Source organism: Nicotiana tomentosiformis, chromosome 10, assembly GCF_000390325.3.
Source record: "Nicotiana tomentosiformis chromosome 10, ASM39032v3, whole genome shotgun sequence".
NCBI lineage: Eukaryota > Viridiplantae > Streptophyta > Magnoliopsida > Solanales > Solanaceae > Nicotiana > Nicotiana tomentosiformis.
Window position 1 is genome coordinate 41,135,436 of NC_090821.1, and position 19,586 is coordinate 41,155,021.

The following is a 19,586-nucleotide window of genomic DNA, read 5'->3' on the forward strand; positions in this document are numbered from 1 at the left end:
AAGGATCCTTTCTAGGTGTTAACCTGATAGAAAGAACCTGCTCTGATACCAATTGATAGAATATAAGGGTCCACCAAACTCTATAGAGAACCAGGTTCTCTATCGGTTCCACTGGAACACACGCACACAGTAGTAAGTAAATGACTAGAGGAATTTTACGTGAAAAATTCCCAGCTCAACGGGATTAAAATTCACGACTTACCCTTGTAGGATTTCAACTTCACTATAGAAAAAATTTTAGATTATAACCTATGCAACCTATGAATTAACTTCTTAATCTCTCACTAACTTGTAATACTCTATTACAAGCCACTTTGTAATAACTCCATTACAAAGACTTTACAACTCGACTAACTCTAGCCAAGACTCAAACACAAAGGTTTAAGGTTTACAAAGAGTTTCCTACAGAATACTTCTAAACAATCTAAGTAGGAAATACAGTTTAAGAACTATTACAAAGTTACAACTCAACTAAGGATATACAATGACTTGCTATGGGGAATTGGTCCGTAGTAGTGTTGTTCTTTGTTCTTGATGCACTTGAGAATTGATTGCTTGATGATCAATGACCGTAAGAGTGCTTGGATGAATTCTCTAAGTGAACAAGTGATTTGTTTTTACCTTCCTTGATGTTAATAATACATTTGTGACATCACTAGAATGATGTAAGCAAGGTAAGTAAAAGTCACCCCCCATAAAGTTGATTGTTGTACTGTTTCTGCATTGTAGCGTGTGCAGGCAGCAACTTTACAGCTGGGGTAGTTGACTTGTATAGTTTCCTCGGGAAATGATAGTTATCTGTTCCCTCTGTTGTTCCTCTGACTCAGAAGAGTCGAAGCATATTCCAAGCTAGAACCTTTCGATCTTAAGGTCTTGAGGATATATAACTGGTTCCTTATCTGGTTCTTGCCAATAAGTTTGTTAGATCATCAAAATATAAAGCAAGGTACTTGTAACCTATCAAAGTGGATAACATTGTTAGATCCACTTAAACTCCAACAGAGTTTGCAAGAAATATACAACCACCAGAAGAGGTTATATTTCGTATATCTCATTGTTACTAAATTTTGTTAACCACCAGAAGTGGTATATGTCTATGACCACCAGAAGTGATAATTTAGGCTTTCTATAGTTACAGTTAAAGATAAGCTAGAAAAATATTCTCTATATTACATGCACGCATCGATTTGCTCCTGAAGTAGTAAATATTTTAAAAGAGGTTGAAGCATCACAATTTGATGTGACTAATGTGCGTTCAGATAATTATGTTCGATTTTCTGAAGGCTGAGAATTTTTGATAAACATTAATCAATTCCCTAAAGTGAATGTGATAATATTAATAAAGCCATAAATATGAGCGCGCTCTTGATGTAAATATATTACAATTCACCTCTAGAAGAGTTAATATGATTGAGAGAATATATATTCAATATTTCGTATTTTAAATTTGCTCCTGAAGAAGTAACACAATTGAAATTTTCTCTTGAAATAGGAAAATATTTTGAAGCAGTGTCTTTCTATGCTTAAACAAAATAATGAGCTATTTAAAGTTATTTTTTATGCATATTTTCATTCCCTGGAGTGAATGAAGGAATACCACAACTCACCTCCTGAAGAGGTAGAATAATAGAGGATATAAATATTATTTTTATAGCATAAAGATCATTTTCCACACGTACCTGTTGTACGTAAAACATCTTGGATAATTTTATTAAGTATCATTCTAAGGCAAAAGCATTCTTGTAGAATGCTTTCTACTACAATCACATTGATATATTATGGTTAGTTGTTATTAACTACCCCGAAGAAAATAACAACTCATGTATATTTTCCTAGAGGATATAATTACTATGTGGTTGCCGCTTTGATATAAAATATTCAGATATTAATGGCGTTTCTCCCTGAAGAAGATATTTGTCACAAAGTTAGTGGTAAAAATATTGAAATTCTTGATTTCTGACATTTATAAATTTAGAATTGTCTTTATATTGTTTATTTGATTATGATTTTCTCTCATGATACCAGAAGTGTCTGAGAAATATTTGATAGTACAAAATGTATTAAAAACTCCTGAAGAACTAACTGTTTGTCTAGAAGACACGCGACACAAGTAGTGTCCGAATAATATTAGATTGTGGATAATAAGTGAAGGCTCTCGAAGAGCTTATATACAAATATGCCATTCATATTATATGATTATGGTCAAAACATATGTTGTAGTAAACCCGAAGTTTACTAATACAAATGGCTATCATATTGAGACTACAAATGACTGGAAGATTGAAAATCTTCATGTTTCCACAATCATAGAGGATAAAATAATATGTATATGAGAAGTGACCCGCCTTATTCTTCAATTTGTACTATATCATGTATCACAGTAAACCAAAAATTTACTAATGCAAAAGCAGTCACATAAACTAAAAGTTTTACTGAGGCAAAAGTAGCTACTGTAAACCAGAAATTTACTGATACAAAAGTAGCCACAGTAAATAAGAAGTTTACTGATGCAAAAGTTTATGCCATAGTAAACCAGAAGTTTTCTTAGAGATAGCACATGTCATGATAAATTTGAAGTTTTCATTTGCCATTTTTAAATGAGCTATTTGAGAATTCAGATAAGCATATACTGAAAAACTAGAAGATTCTTCAAGAATTTTCTTGTGTTGCTTGTTCTCGTAATAAATTGATTATACCAGCTAAAGTTGGGACTAAAATCCCTGAATTCTGGAATATATAAAAGGTGAATATGGGCCCATTCACCTATCATGTGAACCACTTATAGATGCATATATGAGATGGTTACATGTGTATTTATTGTCAACCTGCAGTTTGGCATTTGAAATTGCCTTTCTCAATTAAGAGCATAATTTTCAGATTATGAAATCAAGATAGTTCATCTTGATGATGCTGGTTTATATCCAAGCTAGTTTAGCATTTAATACCTCATATTAATGGCTAAACTATTGCTTATGAGAACAAAGACTCATGTGTTGGTCTAAGATTTTCTAAATTATATACAGCAGCACTTGTATGCATCAGACCAACAAAATATGATAAGTCTTCCCCTCACAATTGGTTTAGGATCAGAAACCAAATATTTTTACTATCTAATAACTTTTGATGTGTGGTATATGATTAATTTCTCTACCAAAATGCACAAAGATAGGTTTCCCAAAGAAGATTGGGGATATGAGTTAGTTTTTCTAATATTTGGGGGAATGGAATAAATAGTTGAAAAATATACTATATGAATTGAATTATCATTAATATGATTCTCACTTAGAACATAATTCAAGTCAATACCAGAAGCATTTGTTGATCCAAAATTAAATATCATATTCCAGCTGCAAATGCTCCTATTAAAATTAAAGTCCCTGAAAGATAAAGTTTACTGCACGCATAAAGCGTAGTAAACCGATCGGTTCCAAAGGTAACAATCCTTGAAAAGGATAGGATAAAATGATCAAAATGATCGTAATGAGGAGGAAATGAGCTCTAGAAGAGCCCACAGCATAACATTTCATGAAACTCAAGAAGAAGTTCAGGTACCTGAAAATAAATAAAGTGATGAGATCTCAACAAGTTATGTCACTTGCGAACCGATACAAAATGATTGTCGACGATATATTTGATACAATATTATAAAAGATTGTGAGGATCAGACCTGTAGTCCAGACACCTAAAGATATCATGCCATTTAGATGCAAGTCATAACCTATATGACTCATTTGATCAAATTTATATAAAGATCCCTGAAGGATTTAAAATGCCTGAAGCAAATTCAAAATCTCGGGAAATGTATTCAATTAGATTACAAAGATCTTTGTACGGTTTAAAGCAATCTGGGCACATATGGTATAATCACCTTAGTGAATATTTGTTGAAAGAGGGTTACATAAATGATATTATTTGTCCATATAGTTTTATAAAGAAAATAGCATCAAAATTTGTTATACTTGCTGTTTATGTTGATGACATAAATCTTGTTGGAACTCCAGAAGAGCTCCAAAAGGCAATTGAATATCTTAAGAAAGAATTTGAGAAGAAAGATCTTGGAAAGACAAAACTTTGTCTTGGACTGCAAATTGAACATTTAGCAGACGGGATCTTTATGCATCAATATTCCTCTACAGAAAGGGTCTTAAAACGCTTTTACATGGACAAAGCGCACCCATTGAGTACAATGGTTGTTCAATTACTTGAAGTAAATAAGGACTCGTTCCGACCTCCAGAAGAGGATGAGGAACTCCTTGGTCCTGAAACTCCCTATCTCAGTACAATTGATGCACTTATGTATCTTGCTAATTTTACAAGGCCTGGCATAGCATTTTCTGTTAATTTACTAGCAAGATATAGCTCTTCTCCTACACGGAGACATTGAAATGGGATTAAGCATATTTTGCGATATTTAAAGGGAACTCTTGATATATGTTTGTTTTATGCTAACAAAGGTAGTGCAGATCTTGTTAGTTATGCAGATGTAAGTTATTTATCTGATCCCCATAAAGCTCGATCTCAAACCGGGTATGTGTTTACATGTGGAGGTACTGTCATATCATGGCGCTCCACAAAGCAATCAATTGTTGCTACTTCTTCAAATCATACTGAGATAATAGCTACTCATGAAGCAAGTAGGGAATGCGTATGGTTGAGATCAGTGATTCATTTTATTCAAAAAAAATATGGTTTGAATGTGATAAAAGATTCACAATTTTATACGAAGACAATGTTGCATGCATAGCCCAATTAAAGGAAGGATTTATAAAAGGAGATAGAACGAAGCACATTTCACTAAAATTATTCTACACACATGATCTTCGGAAAAATGGTGACATCGATGTGCAACAAATCCGTTCAAGTGACAATCCAGCAGATTTGTTCACTAAATCTTTACCAACTTTAACTTTTTAGAAGATGGTATACAAGATTGGAATGTGGAGACTCAAATATTTGAAACAAAGTTTTCATCATGGGGAGTGAAATATGCGATGTACTCTTTTTTCCTTACTCGGATTTTTCCCATAGGGTTTTTCTTGTAAGGTTTTTAATGAGGCATATAAAAATGCGTATTACTAAATATGTGTACTCTTTTTCCTTCACTAGGATTTTTTCCACTGGGTTTTTCCTAGTAAAGTTTTAACGAGGCACATTATCTTTTAATGAACATCCAAGGGGGAGTGTTATGAAAATATTATATAGTGGATGTCCATTCATTACTCCGCTATAGATAATCTTCCTGAAGAAGATTATCCATTTAGTACTCTGTTGAAGTTTATCTACAAGTAGCTGATGCAGGCAGGTTGCAAGCAATTCAATTAAATGATTTGCAGCAGCTTCTTATTAAACATGCAGGTTGCAAGCAGCTCATGCAGACAGCTTACAAGCAGCTAATGCAGGCAGGTTGCAAGCAACTCAATGAAATGATTTGCAGCAGCTTCTTATTAAACATGTAGGTTGCAAGCAGCTCATACAGACAGCTTACAAGCAGCTAAAGAAAAGCCTTGCAGCTGCTTCCTGAAGAGCCCCGTAGTTGCTTCCTTTCTTCTATAAATAGAGGAGTTTTCAGTTCATTATGAACATAAGTTTGAAAGTTGAATAATATATTAGTTTCTCTCTATACTTGTCTTTACTTTACATTCTTTATTTTATAACAGGTTTCTATTTGTTAGTACTCTTTTTGCTTTAATTTGTTAATTTGGCATAAATTGAATGGAAGTTCAAGAAAAAAATAAATATTTTTAAAATTTGTAATCTTAAATATGTTACTAATTATATATATGACTATAAAGGTAATCTTTGCTATAAAATAAAGACTGTAAAGTAAAGACAAGTATAGAGAAAAACTGATATATTATTCAAACTTCAAACTTATGTACATAATGAACTGAAAACTCCTCTATTTATAGAAGAAAGGAAGTTGTTGTGTAAGCTACTTGTAAGTTGCTACTACAAGCTGTTGTGTAAGCTGCTATTGCAAGTTGTTGTGTAAGCTGCTTGTAAGCTGCTATGTAAGCTGCTACTACAAGTTGTCGTGTAAGCTGCTTGTAAGTTGCTTGTAAGCTGCTACTGTACCAGATATAGATAATCTTCTACCGGGGGTCATATTTATCCATAACGGAGTACCAAAATGATAAGCTTCTTCAGGACGCTTATTTTCAATAGAGTACTAAATAGATAAACATATTTACGGTGGAGCCTTATATGGATAAAATTCTTCAAGAAGCTTATTTACAACGGAATACTAAATGAACATCCATAATATAATATATTTATAACACTCCCCCTTGGATGTTCATTAAAAGATAATGTGCCTCATTAAAACCTTATTAGGAAAAATCCCATGGGAAAAAAATCCTAGCGAAGGAAAAAGAGTACACATATTTAGTAATACGCATTGTTAGTTGCCTCATTAAAAACCTTATAAAGAAAACCCTGTGGGAAAAAACCTTAGTAAGGAAAAAAAGAGTGCATCGCATATTTTACTCCCGCTCATGAAAGCCTTGTTTCTAATAATTGAGTCTCCGCATTCCAATCTTGTATACCATCTTCTCAAAAGTTGAAGTTGGCAAAGATTTAGTGAATAAATCAGTCGGATGGTCACTTGAACGGATTTGTTGCACATCAATGTTACCATTTTTCTGAAGATCGTGTGTGTAGAATAATTTTGGTGAAATGTGCTTCGTTCTATCTCCTTTTATAAATCCTCCCTTCAATTGGGCTATGCATGCAATATTGTCTTCGTATAAAATTGTGGATCTTTTATCACATTCTAAACCACATTTTTCTTGAATAAAATGAATCACTGATCTCAACCATACGCATTCCCTACTTGCTTCATGAATAGCTATTATCTCAGCATGATTTGAAGAACTAGCAACAATAGATTACTTTGTGGAGTGCCATGATATGACAGTACCTCCACATGTAAACACGTACCCGGTTTGAGATCGAACTTTATGGGGATCAGATAAATAACATGCATCTGCATAACTAATAAAATCTGCACTACCTTTGTTAGCATAAAACAAACCCATATTAAGAGTTCCCTTTAAATATCGCAAAATATGCTTAATCTCATTCCAATGTCTCTTTGTAGGAGAAGAGCTATATCTTGCTAGTAAATTAACAGAAAATGCTATGTCAGGCCTTGTAGCATTAACAAGATACATAAGTGCACCAATTGCACTGAGATATGGTATTTCAAGACCAAGGAGTTCCTCTTTCTCTTCTGGAGGTCGAAACGGGTCCTTATTCACTTCAAGTGATCGAGCAACCATTGGTGTACTCAATAGGTGCGCTTTGTCCATGTAAAAGCGTTTTAAGACCCTTTCTGTATAGACAGATTGATGGATAAAGATCCTGTCTCCTAAATGTTCAATTTGCAGACCAAGACAAAGTTTTGTCTTTCCAAGATCTTTCATCTCAAATTATTTCTTAAGATATTCAATTGCCTTTTGGAGCTCTTTTGGAGTTCCAACAAGATTTATCTCATCAATATAAACAGCAAGTATAACAAATTCGGATGCCATTTTCTTTATAAAAATACATGGACAAATAACATCATTTATGTAACCCTCTCACAACAAATATTCACTGAGGCAATTATAACACATGCGCCCAGATTACTTTAAACCGTACAAAGATCTTTGTAATCTGATTGTGTACATTTCCCTAGATTTGGAATATGCTTCAGGAATTTTAAATCCTTCAGGGATTTTCATGTAAATTTCATTATCAAGTGACCCGTACAGATAAGCTGTAACCACATCCATTAGATGTATTTCAAGCCTTTCACGTAAGGCTAAACTGATGAGATATCAAAATGTTATGGCATCCATAACGGGTAAATATGTTTCTTCATAATCGACTCCAGGCCGTTGTAAGAATCCTTGTGCGACAAGGCGAGCCTTGTATCTTTTAACTTTATTTTTGTCATTCTTTTTTCGTACAAAAACCCATTTATGACCAACTGATTTTATACCAGTAGGTGTTTGGACTACTGGTCTAAAGACCTCTCTTTTAGCAAGTGCGTTCAATTCTGATTGAATTGCCCCTTGCCATTTTGGCCAATCAGATCTTTGTCGACATTCTTCGACAGATCAGGGTTCAAAGTCCTCACTATCTTCCATAATGTTAAGTGCAACATTATATGCAAAAATATTATCCACTACTATTTCAGATCGATTTAAATTAATCCCATCACCAGTAGAATTTATTAAAAGTTCTTCTCTCACTTGAGTCTTGGGTTCATTGATTTCTTCAGGAATCTCAGAACTAATCAGATCTTGGGTCTCTTCAGGAGATTCCTTCATAGTATCATTATCATTTGTCGATTTTCTTTTTCGAGGATTTCGATCCTTAGAACCCAAAGGCCTACCACGCTTCAGGCGTGCTTTAGGTTCACTAGCTCTCATGCTAGTAGATGGTCCTGCTGGGACATCAATTCGGATAGGCACATTCTCTGCAGGGATATGTGACTTAGTTATCCTAATCAAATCAGTAAATGCGTCTGGCATTTGATTTGCTATATTTTGTAAATGGATGATCTTCTGGACCTCCGGATTACATATAGGGGTACGTGGATCAAAATGAGATAACGATAAAACTTTCCACACAATTTCTCTTTTGATTTCCTTTATCTCTCTCCCTAATTGTGAGAAATTTGTTTCATCAAACCGACAATCTGCAAATCGAGCAGTAAATAAATCTCCCATCAATGGTTCAAGATAGCGAATAATAGAGGGTGATTCAAACCCAACATATATTCCTAACCTTCTCTGTGGGCCCATCTTATTGTGTTGTGGTGATGCTACTGGCACATATACAGCACATCCAAAAATTCGTAGATGGGCAATATCTGGTTCATGACAAAAAACTAATTGTGACGGAGAATATTTATTATAATGTGTCGGTCTGAGACGGATAAGTGATGTTGCATGCAAGATAGCATGGCCCCAAACAGTAGTAGGAATTTTTTTTTTCATAAGTAGTGGTCTTGCTATCAATTGCATGCGTTTAATAAATGACTCTGCAAGGCCATTTTGAGTATGAACATAAGCTACAGGATGTTCAATTTTTATCCCAACCGAGAGACAATAATCATCAAAAGCTTGAGATGAGAATTCTCCAGCATTATCAATGCGAATAGCCTTTATGGGATAATCTGGGAATTGTGTCCTTAATCGAATTATTTGGGCTAATAGCTTTGCAAACGCCACATTGTGAGATGATAGTAGGCACACATGAGACCATCTTGAAGATGCATCTATTAGGACCATAAAATATCTAAACAGCCCACTTGGTGGGTGAATAGGTCCACATATATCCCCATGTATACGTTCTAAAAAGGCAGGGGATTCAATGCCAACCTTCATCGGTGATGGTCTTGTGATCATTTTGCCTTGATAACAAGCATCACAAGAAAATTCATTATTTGTAAGAATCTTCAGGTTCTTTAATGGATGCACACTCAAATTTTCAGTAATTTGTCTCATCATTATTGATCCAGGATGGCCCAATCGGCCATGCCAAAGCACGAAAATATTTAAATCAGTAAACTTCTGGTTTATGATAGAGTGTGCTTCAACTAATCTTTGAATAGTATAAGCCATAAGATAAAGTTAGTAACATTTCTACAATGCACTTCTGGCTAGAAATATCCTATGTAATACAAAGGTATTTCATATTCATTTCATCTATCGTCTCAACATGATACCCATTTCGGCGGATATCTATAAAACTCAACAAGTTTTTTCGGGACTTGGAGGAGAATCATGCATTGTCTATTATAAGTTTTGTTCCCTTAGACAGAAATATAGTGGCTCTTCCGGAGCCTTCAATTAAACTTATATTACCAAAAATTGTTAAAACATTTGCCTTTTCCTTATGCAAATAAGAAAAGTATTTCTCATCTTTGAATATGGCATGAGTTGTTCCACTATCAATTACACAAATATCTTCATGATTGGTCTTTGATCCAAACATAATTTGAGGGTTATCCATATTCTTCAAAATGACGTAAAATAAATAAATATGATAGTAAACATCATTATCAAAGCATAACTTTTATTTATGTACAACAATTATATAACCATATTATCTACTACAAACAACAATAATTAAAATATTTACATCTCTACAGATTCATCACCGATCACATGACTTGTTTCTCCTTACGGGAGTGCAAAGTAATCATCTACATCCAAATGCATGAAGTCTAAATTATCTTCAGAAATAAAATTTTCTTCAACATTTTTCTCTGTCTTCTTCAGGGAGGCATGATAAAGCTCAACCAGGTACTTTGGCGTACGACGGGTGCGTGACCAGTGCCCTTTTCCTCCACATCTATAGCATGTATTTTCTGGCTTTGCTGCTTGCACTACTTCATGCTTTTGTTCCTTCCTTTTCCACTGCTGGTGGTGAGGAGGGTTCTTTGGTGCATTATTATTACCATGATTAGAGTTTCTTCCCCAACCACGGCCATGACCACGACTGGGGCCACGTCCTCTTCCACGCTTAGCTTGGTGGAAGTTCGTCTCATTCACTTCAGGGAATGGACAAGAACCAGTAGGTCGACTTTCATGGTTTTTCATTAATAGCCCATTATGTTGCTCGGCTACAAGAAGATGTGAGATAAGTTCAGAATACTTTTTGAATCCCATCTCTCGATATTGCTGCTGCAGAAGCATATTCGAGGCATGGAAAGTGGTGAAAGTTTTCTCCAACATATCATGATCAGTAATATTATCACCACATAGTTTCAATTGGAAAATAATTCTAAACATAGCAGAATTATACTTACTGATAGATTTAAAATCTTGTAGCCTTAGATGAGTCCAATCATAATATGCCTGTGGAAGAATGACCATCTTCAGGTGGTCATATCTATATTTCAAATTATTCCACAGTATGACTGAATCTTTAATAGTGAGATATTTCATTTTCAAGCCTTCATCAAGGTGATGGCGTAGAAATATCATTGCTTTGGCACGGTCTTGGTTTGATGCTTGATTTTTGTCCTTGATGGTGTCTGCCAGACCCATCGCATCAAGATGAATTTCAGCATCAAACACCCAAGACATGCAGCTTTTGCCCGATATATCTAGGACTACAAATTCAAGTTTAGAAAGATTTGACATTATTTAGAAAAAGAAAGTTCGTACCTCTGATACTTTTAAAGTATTTGCTCGAGATGGCAGAGTCTCGTGCTGATAACGTGTTATAAAATAAAGACTGTAAAGTAAAGACAAGTATAGAGAGAAACTGATATATTATTCAAACTTCAAACTTATGTACATAATGAACTGAAAATTCCTCTATTTATAGAAGAAAGGAAGCTGCTGTGTAAGCTGCTTGTAAGTTGCTACTGCAAGCTGCTGTGTAAGCTTCTTGTAAGCTGCTACTGCAAGCTGTTGTGTAAGCTACTTGTAAGTTGCTTGTAAGCTGCTACTGTACCAGATATAGATAATCTTCGACCGGGGTAATGTTTATCCATAATTGAGTACCAAAATGATAAGCTTCTTCAGGTGGCTTATTTCCAATAGAGTACCAAATAGATAAATATATTTACGGCGGAGTGGATAAACTTGTTGAAAAAACTTATTTACAACGGAGTACTAAATGAACATCCATAATATAATATATTTATAACAATCTTACGAATTAATAAGTAAAGAGCATAAATCTCTTATCTTTTCATTTTCTTCCCGGGGAGAGAGAGAGAGAGAGAGGTAGAGACACGAAATCACAGTTAAAACTTTGCACTCTTTCGTCTTCTCCAATCTCCACTGCTCTGGTAAAATCCGCTTCCTCAAGCATCTATTTTGTCTACGTATTTGTGTTTTTCATCTCGAAGCTTCAATTATAGTTGCGATCATCTTTCTTAGGGTTTTTTGTTTTTTTAATATACTCTCTGTTTCGAACTTTGAGACTGTGAAACCTTCCGATCGTGAACTTCTGATTTTTCGATTTTGCTTGTTACAATAATTATGTTGCTCCACCCGCTAAAAGTAATAGGCTTAACACTAGTAATTAGTGTTGGCCCATCTCCAAGGAGTGCTTATCTTGACGTCATTCTAAATGGACTGCAACTTCTGAAAGTTGAATAATTCTCGGGGTAGCCTTACAGGTATCTTCTGTTCCTACTAATCCTAGCTCAAGCGCCAAAAAACAAAATCCGAGTTATTGTGGGTGTGAGCAGTGGTGTACCTAAGATTTTTCTCTAAGCAGCATTCGACATTTAAGGAAGTGACAAGTGAACAAATCACTTGTTACTCTATGCTCCAACAAACCATCGAGGAATAAAGCGAGGCAATTGACCATACAATTTTCTTTGAAAAATTGTGATTGCGAGGTAGAAATTGACATTTTGAAGATATGATCTCTTTATTGCATCATGGTCATTAGGATGATATTTTCGAATTGCTAATCTTTTCCCAAATTCAGCTTTTTAGGAATTTAAGTCAACTCCTTCGCTTTGTCGACATTGTTCCAACTCATTGATCTTCTTCCATGTTAGGATGAATTTTGAGAGGTTAAACCTGGATTCGGAAGCTTGGAAGATGCTTTAGAAAAATATCTCTCCATTGACATTTAAGTTGAATGACTAATTAAGATATCAACTTAGAAAAATCTTAAATAATTTTCATATAGTTCAACCCACAAAGGAAAATGTGAAAATATGGCCTTTGGGCATAGTTCTAACCCAAAAGTTGTTCATGAAGAAAGGATTGCCTAAGTCCATATAAGAAGACAACCAGTTCATTCCTCAACTAATGTGGGACTCTAACCCACTCTACCCCTCGCACACCCATACCTGCCAACTAGAACATGGACAATGTAACATGGGGCATGGGGGCCTAGGGACGGACTTGGCTCTGATATCATATGAAGATATGGCCCTTGAGCCTAACTCAGGCCCAGAAGCTAGCTCATAGGGGAGGATTGCTCAAGTCTATGTAATGAGACAACCAGTCCATTCCTCACCCAATGTCGGACTCTAACCCACTCTAATAGAGAACAATGGATGTCTTCTAAACATTCCAACTAGAAAGAAGGGAAAAAAAACTCTCACAATGGAAATGGCAGGAAGTAGCACACTTAGTCTCAAAAACTGCAAAGTTGAAGAGGAGAATGATTTGGTTTTTCAAAGTTAACCCAGTTTGATTATTTTTTTTTCAAATATTAGTTTTGCGGACGAAAGGGGCTCTTGGTCCATTGTTTTAGTTGTTTAACTCTTTCTATGAGGTCAGCATTTCAAGCCTCGCTGACATCTCTTTTATGCAGTTAAACAAAAGGCTCAAAAAGTTAAAACACGTCATACACCAAGGATCGAACACTCGACCTCTCTAAGAGGATAGATGGTCTTCACCCGCAAGCCAAGGGGAGGGTGATGACAAGTGGTGTCATTTTATTCTATTTGTACTGTATTTTCTTTTTTGCATGTTATTTACACATATATTTGCATCCGCCCTGGGTGTGAGTGTAGGTGTACCAATTGCTTTGCTGATGGTTGGCAACTTATTTTGCATCCATAGAAGAAGAAAACAGGAGTAGCTTGCCCAGTCAAAGACATGGATTCCTTTATCTATTAATGGTGGCACTCCACAGTCCACACATACCATGGGAAGCAAGCATTCAAGGGGGACAACGTCCATAAGTGCTGCTTCAACCTCGAGTCATCGCATTCCTATTGAAAATTATCGAGTTCCTTTTGCAGCTTTGCAGGAAGCAACTAACGACTTTGATGAGAGTTTAGTCATTGGAAAAGGTGGCTTTGGCAATGTTTACAGGGGTGTTTTGTGTGATGGCACAAAGGTGGCCCTGAAAAGGCTTGATTCTGCGTCCCGACAAGGTCTTGCAGAGTTCCGAACAGAAATTGAGATGCTCTCTCAGTTCCGCCATCCACATCTGGTTTCATTGATTGGATATTGTGATGAAAACAACGAGATGATTCTAGTTTTTGAGTACATGGAGAATGGGAATCTCAAAAGTCATTTGTATGGGTCAGATCTACCCAGTATGGGCTGGGAGCAGAGGCTGGAGATATGCATCGGGGCAGCCAGAGGTCTGCACTACCTTCATACTAGCTATGCCAATGCAGTTATACATCGCGATGTCAAGTCCGCAAACATATTGCTTGATGAGAACTTTGTGGCAAAAGTTACTGATTTTGGAATATCCAAGACAGGGCTTGAGCTTGATCAAACCCATTTCAGCACAAGGGTGGTTGGAACTCTTGGCTACATTGATCCTGAATATTATAGAAGCGGACGGCTTTCAGAAAAATCTGATGTTTACTCTTTCGGTGTTGTTTTATTAGAAGTTCTTTGTGCTAGGCCTACAGTAGTCGGCTTAACTGAATGGGCAATGAAGAAGAAGGGACAACTGGAACAAATCATAGATCCCAATCTTGTGGGCAAAATAAGACCAGATTCTCTCAGCAAGTTTGGAGAAACAGCAAAGAAATGCATAGCTATTTATGGTGAAGATAGGCCATCTATGGGTGATGTGCTGTGGAGTCTAGAGTGTGCACTTCATCTCCAAGAGTCTGTCATTCATGATAATCCTGAAGAAAACAGTACCATCCCTATTGGCGAGCTCTCTCCGCAAGTCAATGATTTCAGTCATTTTGATGCCAGTGCTTCTGCTTCTCATATCTGGATGATCTCATCAAATTCGGATGATCTCTCTGATGATGAGTAGGGTTTTCTCGTAATTGGTTATGTCCTATGGTAGATAACTAAGTGAAAACGGTACATACTGTCCTTAGGTGTTTGTTAATTCCACTTTTGTTCATGGATCATCATCATATGAAGATTGATTTTTTTGTTTCCATAACAGTTTATTCTACGAAATTCTGTGGACCCACTTTTCATTTTATTGGGTGTGTCCGGTTGTTTCACAGGTTGTATATGGTTTCTAAGAAGTTCTTCTTACTATATGAAATCGTTCCATTAATACCATGTCACTGAAAAGTCTTTTAAAAACATGGAACAATTTTGAGCCTCTGGGAAGACCTGATAACATAATTCTTTGATACTTATGTTCCCTCGCAACCTTGAGAAAACAAAAACATGGTAATCCATTTTCTTCTTGGAAGTTGGCATTGCATACCTCTTCTGAGATGTTTTATGTGTTTGAGATACTGAGTGATAATGCAGAATTAGTGGCTGCGAAATAAAGTAAATCGTAACATCAAATCTTTTCATTAATGGGCAATAGGGATGGCCGGGTTAGGTTGGTAATATGGTTGATTTATTTTGATACTTCTCTTTCAATTACACTCTGTAAATACAATTTCCCATTCTCATGAAATGTTTCTCTTAACAAGTTATAGGTTTAAGACAATGAAGTTGCATCCTTTTGGTCAGTCTTTTGAGTTGTCGTAGCAGTGTTTTTTTCTCAGCCATTGTCATATGGTCACATGTTTACAACGTTTGACATTCTTATCCTGAGCAAGGACGTTTGTTTGTTTGTTTGTTTGTCAAGGATACATTAATATGGGAATTTGTTTTTTTTTGCAAGTGTCAGTACTCCAGTTATCCTACAAACCTGCAACATTATGATTATTCTACGTCATCAATATGAAAGAGGTGGAGCACTTAAAATAGAAGCCAAATATGAATTTAGGTCCTAATTGACAGAGAAGTTACTTCAATTCTAGATGGACAAGAGGTGGAGCATATGATGAAGGAGAAACTACAGCATCTCGAGCAGGTAGCTTCTAGATGTCATACATGATTACGAGGTGGCTGGTGTTAAACAATTGGCTGAAAAGTCAGCTGATTCTTCTATGATTTAGACACTGATTCTGCAGTTTGTGAGTTGCAAACTCAAGCTCAAAGCACCTGTCCCTCTGCAAATAACTCACCAGGTTCTGGACATATCCCTCTATCAGTAGTTAAGCCTAAAACCATCTAAGGATATTCCACCATAACATCGAAGCTATGAGGAGATTCTCGACATCTTCGCCCGAGCCCTTATACATAAATTCTCAGCCCTCAAGATCATCACACTCCATTATCCATCTCCATACATTGTGGCTATCCTGTGGTGTGCTTTGTTTATGGAAAAAATCAATTAGGTTTTGGAACTCTGCCGCCACCTCCCAGTTACTCCTAAACCTCAACTCCAAAACACTTGTCAATCTTGTAATCAATCAACTGTCATCTCCTTCTGTATGTGTTTGGGAAACTAAAATATAGGATTAAGACATATGTGGAGTTGGATTATGATCGCCCAAGCCTGTGTGTCTCGCAACAACAAGAGCAGCTTCATTCTTAAACCAAGACGGCATAATTAGAATCACAACAAAAAACTTAGGTGATCACTGATTTGTCACACTTGTTTCTTTTTATTCTCTGCTAGTTTGAGAAAAATCTATTTTTTTAACAATGAAACAATAAGCTCTCTATATATAATACATATTCTACTCCTACTACATATGGGACTAGGACTATTTACACATAACTATCTAACAACTAGAACATCCAAAACTGAATGACAAGCAGAAACGGATTTTAGTGAACTTCAGCGTTCTGGTAATGATTTGGCATAATTTTCAAGCCAAAAGCAGATACTTCCAAGGATCTTCATGAATCAAAAAAGGAAAAAGCTCAGTGAAATGACTAATGGTTAAACCGGAATCAACAATTACAGAAGAAGATTATACAGAGATGATTCAGAATGAGCAAAAATCAACACCTCCATTCTTCAAAATAGCACTCTGTATATTTTCTAATTGTGCAGTCTACTCTCTGATTTCTCTCCTGGTAATGTCTATCTACTTATGTAACAATAATAAACTGCCCAAGGATTTGTTAAACACTTCACTATTACAATGATAAAAGCAACTTGTTGCAAACGAAACATCATCTTCCAGAGTGTGCAAAGAGGAACAAGAGGCAAGAAGATACTTGAGATGCACAGATTCACTCTATCACAGATTTATGTTATGTCTCAGTTTGAGGCCACTGAAGCAATGCCTTGGGACATGGATGGTCTTAATCCCGGAACCTCTTGTATGCACACAGGTCTGACATGTACCACTCTTAGTGTTAGTTTATAGATATGTATAGTATAGTCTTGTCCCACATTGGAAGAGTAGTAATATCTCCTTGTAGTGTATAACTATAAATATGGACCTCTTGTATTGTATTTATCATCCAATATCAATAACATATTTTCTCCCGTGCCTTCTCACATGGTATCAGAGTATTAGTGAGAAAAGATCGTTGTGCGTCATTCCAGCGTTAACCGGGAAGAAAGAACTTAGTCATCTTCCGGTGACCTAAGGCTTGTCTAAGTGAAAGTCACTTTCTGTCGGTGTTGTGCTAAAATCAACACCACCACGAGGTAGATCACCCTCCGACTACCAACCCCTGAAATTTTATCCGGCAGAAAAGCCGCCACGCTCCTCCACGCGCCGGCAACAACTTTTCCGACGAGGGTTCCAGCCACTTTTCCGGCCATTTTTTCGCGAAACTTCTTCAGGACAGTGTGCTCTCCTCAAAATTCCGAGCCTACCCATCTAATTCAAATCAAATTCCGGCCACTTTTATATTTTTCCGGCCTGAACAGTGACCTTTCTGGCCATTTTTTGAAAATATTTCTTCAGGACAGCTTGCTCGCAAAGGAATTCCGAATCTATCCATCCTGGTTACAACAAATTCCGACAACTTTGGAATTTTCCGGTGAGCTACAGTGTTTCCGGCGTGAACAGTGTTTCCGGCACAGAATAGTGTTCTGTTTTCCTGCTGTAAATAGTGTTTTTCAAGCTATTTCTTCAGTTTTCTCACAGGAGTTACTTATTTTCACTATTTCAAGTTAACCTTACTACTACAAATTGTAGCGACATGGGAACCGATGCTTTGAATAGTCGGATGGTTTCTTTAGCAGAGTATATTGAGTTCCTTCAATATAAAGCATGTAAGCAGACATCTTCTGAGATAGCTTCTGTTGTTCAAACAGGTAATAGCGTGACTTGTTTCTCCCAATCTTCATCCTCTGAGTCTTGGGTCATTGATTCAGGTGCATCAGATCATATTTCTGGTAACAAATCTCTTTTCACTACTATTTCGTATTCTCAATCTCTTCCAAAAGTCACAATGGCCAATGGGTCTCAAACCATGGCAACTGCAATAGGTCAAGCAAGCACACTTCCTCCATTACCTTTAGATTCAGTCCTTTATGTTTCCAATAGTCCTTTTAATCTCATAATTGTTAGTCGCTTAGCCAAATCACTTAAATGCGCTATTTTATTTCTTGATGACCATGTTTTTATACAGGAACGCAGTACGGGGCGGATCATTGGTACCGGGCGTGAATCAAACGGACTTTATTACCTTATCCTTGCTAAATCACATGGACTCACATCTTGTCTTCCTTCTACAACTTGTCCTGTTACTGATTCACCATATTTATTACATAAACGGTTGGGACATCCCAGTTTGTCAAAACTTCAGAAAATGGTATCTGGTTTATCTCACTTATCAGCTCTAGAGTGTGAGTCATGTCAGCTCGGTAAGCATACCCGCTCCCATTTTCCTCGGCGTCTTGATAATCCTGCAGAGTCACCTTTTACTTTAGTCCATTCAGATGTTTGGGGTCCTAGTCGGATCAGTTCCACCTTAGGATTCCGCTACTTTGTCAGTTTCATTGATGATTATTCCAGGTGCACTTGGATATTTTTCATAAAAAATCGATCTGAGCTGTTTTCTATTTTCCAGACCTTCCACGCTGAAATTCAAAATCAATTTGGGGTTTCTATTCGCACATTTCGTAGTGATAATGCCCGAGAGTATTTTTCTTCCCCATTTCAGCAGTTTATGAAATCTCATGGGATTATTCATCAAACATCTTGTCCGTACACATCTCAACAAAATGGGGTAGCTGAAAGAAAGAATAGACATCTTATTGAAACTGCTCGTACCCTACTCATACAATCTCATGCTCCGTTGCGTTTTTGGGGGATGCCGTTCTTACATCTTGCTATCTTATTAATCGTATGCCATCTTCAGCTATCCAGAACCAAGTTCCATTCTCTGTCATGTTTCCCCACTTACCTTTGTTCTCTCTTTCACCCCGTATCTTTGGAAGCACTTGTTTTGTCCATAACCTTACTCCAGGAACAGATAAGTTAGCTCCTCGTGCTCATAAGTGCATATTTCTGGGTTTCTCGAGAACACAAAAGGGGTATCAATGCTACTCTCCTGACCTCCGGCGGTACCTTATGTCAGCTGATGTTACCTTCTTTGAAACCCAATCATACTTCACAGGTTCAGGTCATCACTTAGATATTTCTGAGGTACTACCAGTTTCATCTTTTGGAGATTCAGTCACTCCAGCTCCACCACCTACAGCTCCAGTTATAGCTCCACCACCTATAGCTCCAGTTGTAGCTCCTATAGCTCCAGTTCCACCACCTACAGCTCCGGTTGTAGCTCCACCACCTATAGCTCCAGTTCCTCCACATAATCCAGTTCAACCTTCTGCAGCTCCACCACTCTTGACTTATCATCGTCGTCCACATCCAGCATCAGGCCCAGGTGATTCACGCCCCGCATCAGATTCTGCACCTACTG

At 36.6% G+C, this 19,586-nt stretch overlaps 1 protein-coding gene and 1 long non-coding RNA gene across 4 annotated transcripts; both read left to right on the forward strand.

Annotated features, from left to right (window-relative positions):
- Positions 1-11,675: 11,675 nt before the first annotated feature.
- LOC104095753 (receptor-like protein kinase HERK 1) lies at positions 11,676-14,905 on the forward strand. Of its 3 annotated transcripts, none has more exons than XM_009601946.4 (2): positions 11,676-11,797; positions 13,539-14,905. In XM_009601946.4, the coding sequence occupies exon 2, from the start codon at positions 13,624-13,626 to the stop codon at positions 14,704-14,706; it is 1,083 nt and encodes a 360-aa protein (XP_009600241.1). In that variant the 5' UTR covers positions 11,676-11,797; positions 13,539-13,623; the 3' UTR covers positions 14,707-14,905. The 3 variants fall into 3 exon arrangements, with proteins under 3 accessions (XP_009600241.1, XP_070042430.1, XP_009600240.1); XM_070186329.1 differs by having other exon boundaries at positions 11,680-11,797; positions 13,288-14,905; XM_009601945.4 differs by having other exon boundaries at positions 11,680-11,797; positions 13,490-14,905.
- A 3,016-nt stretch (positions 14,906-17,921) lies between these two features.
- On the forward strand, positions 17,922-18,471 carry LOC138900466 (uncharacterized). The gene is made up of 2 exons (XR_011411452.1): positions 17,922-17,973; positions 18,291-18,471. It is a non-coding gene; the product is annotated as an uncharacterized lncRNA (long non-coding RNA).
- The last annotated feature ends 1,115 nt before the right edge of the window (positions 18,472-19,586 follow it).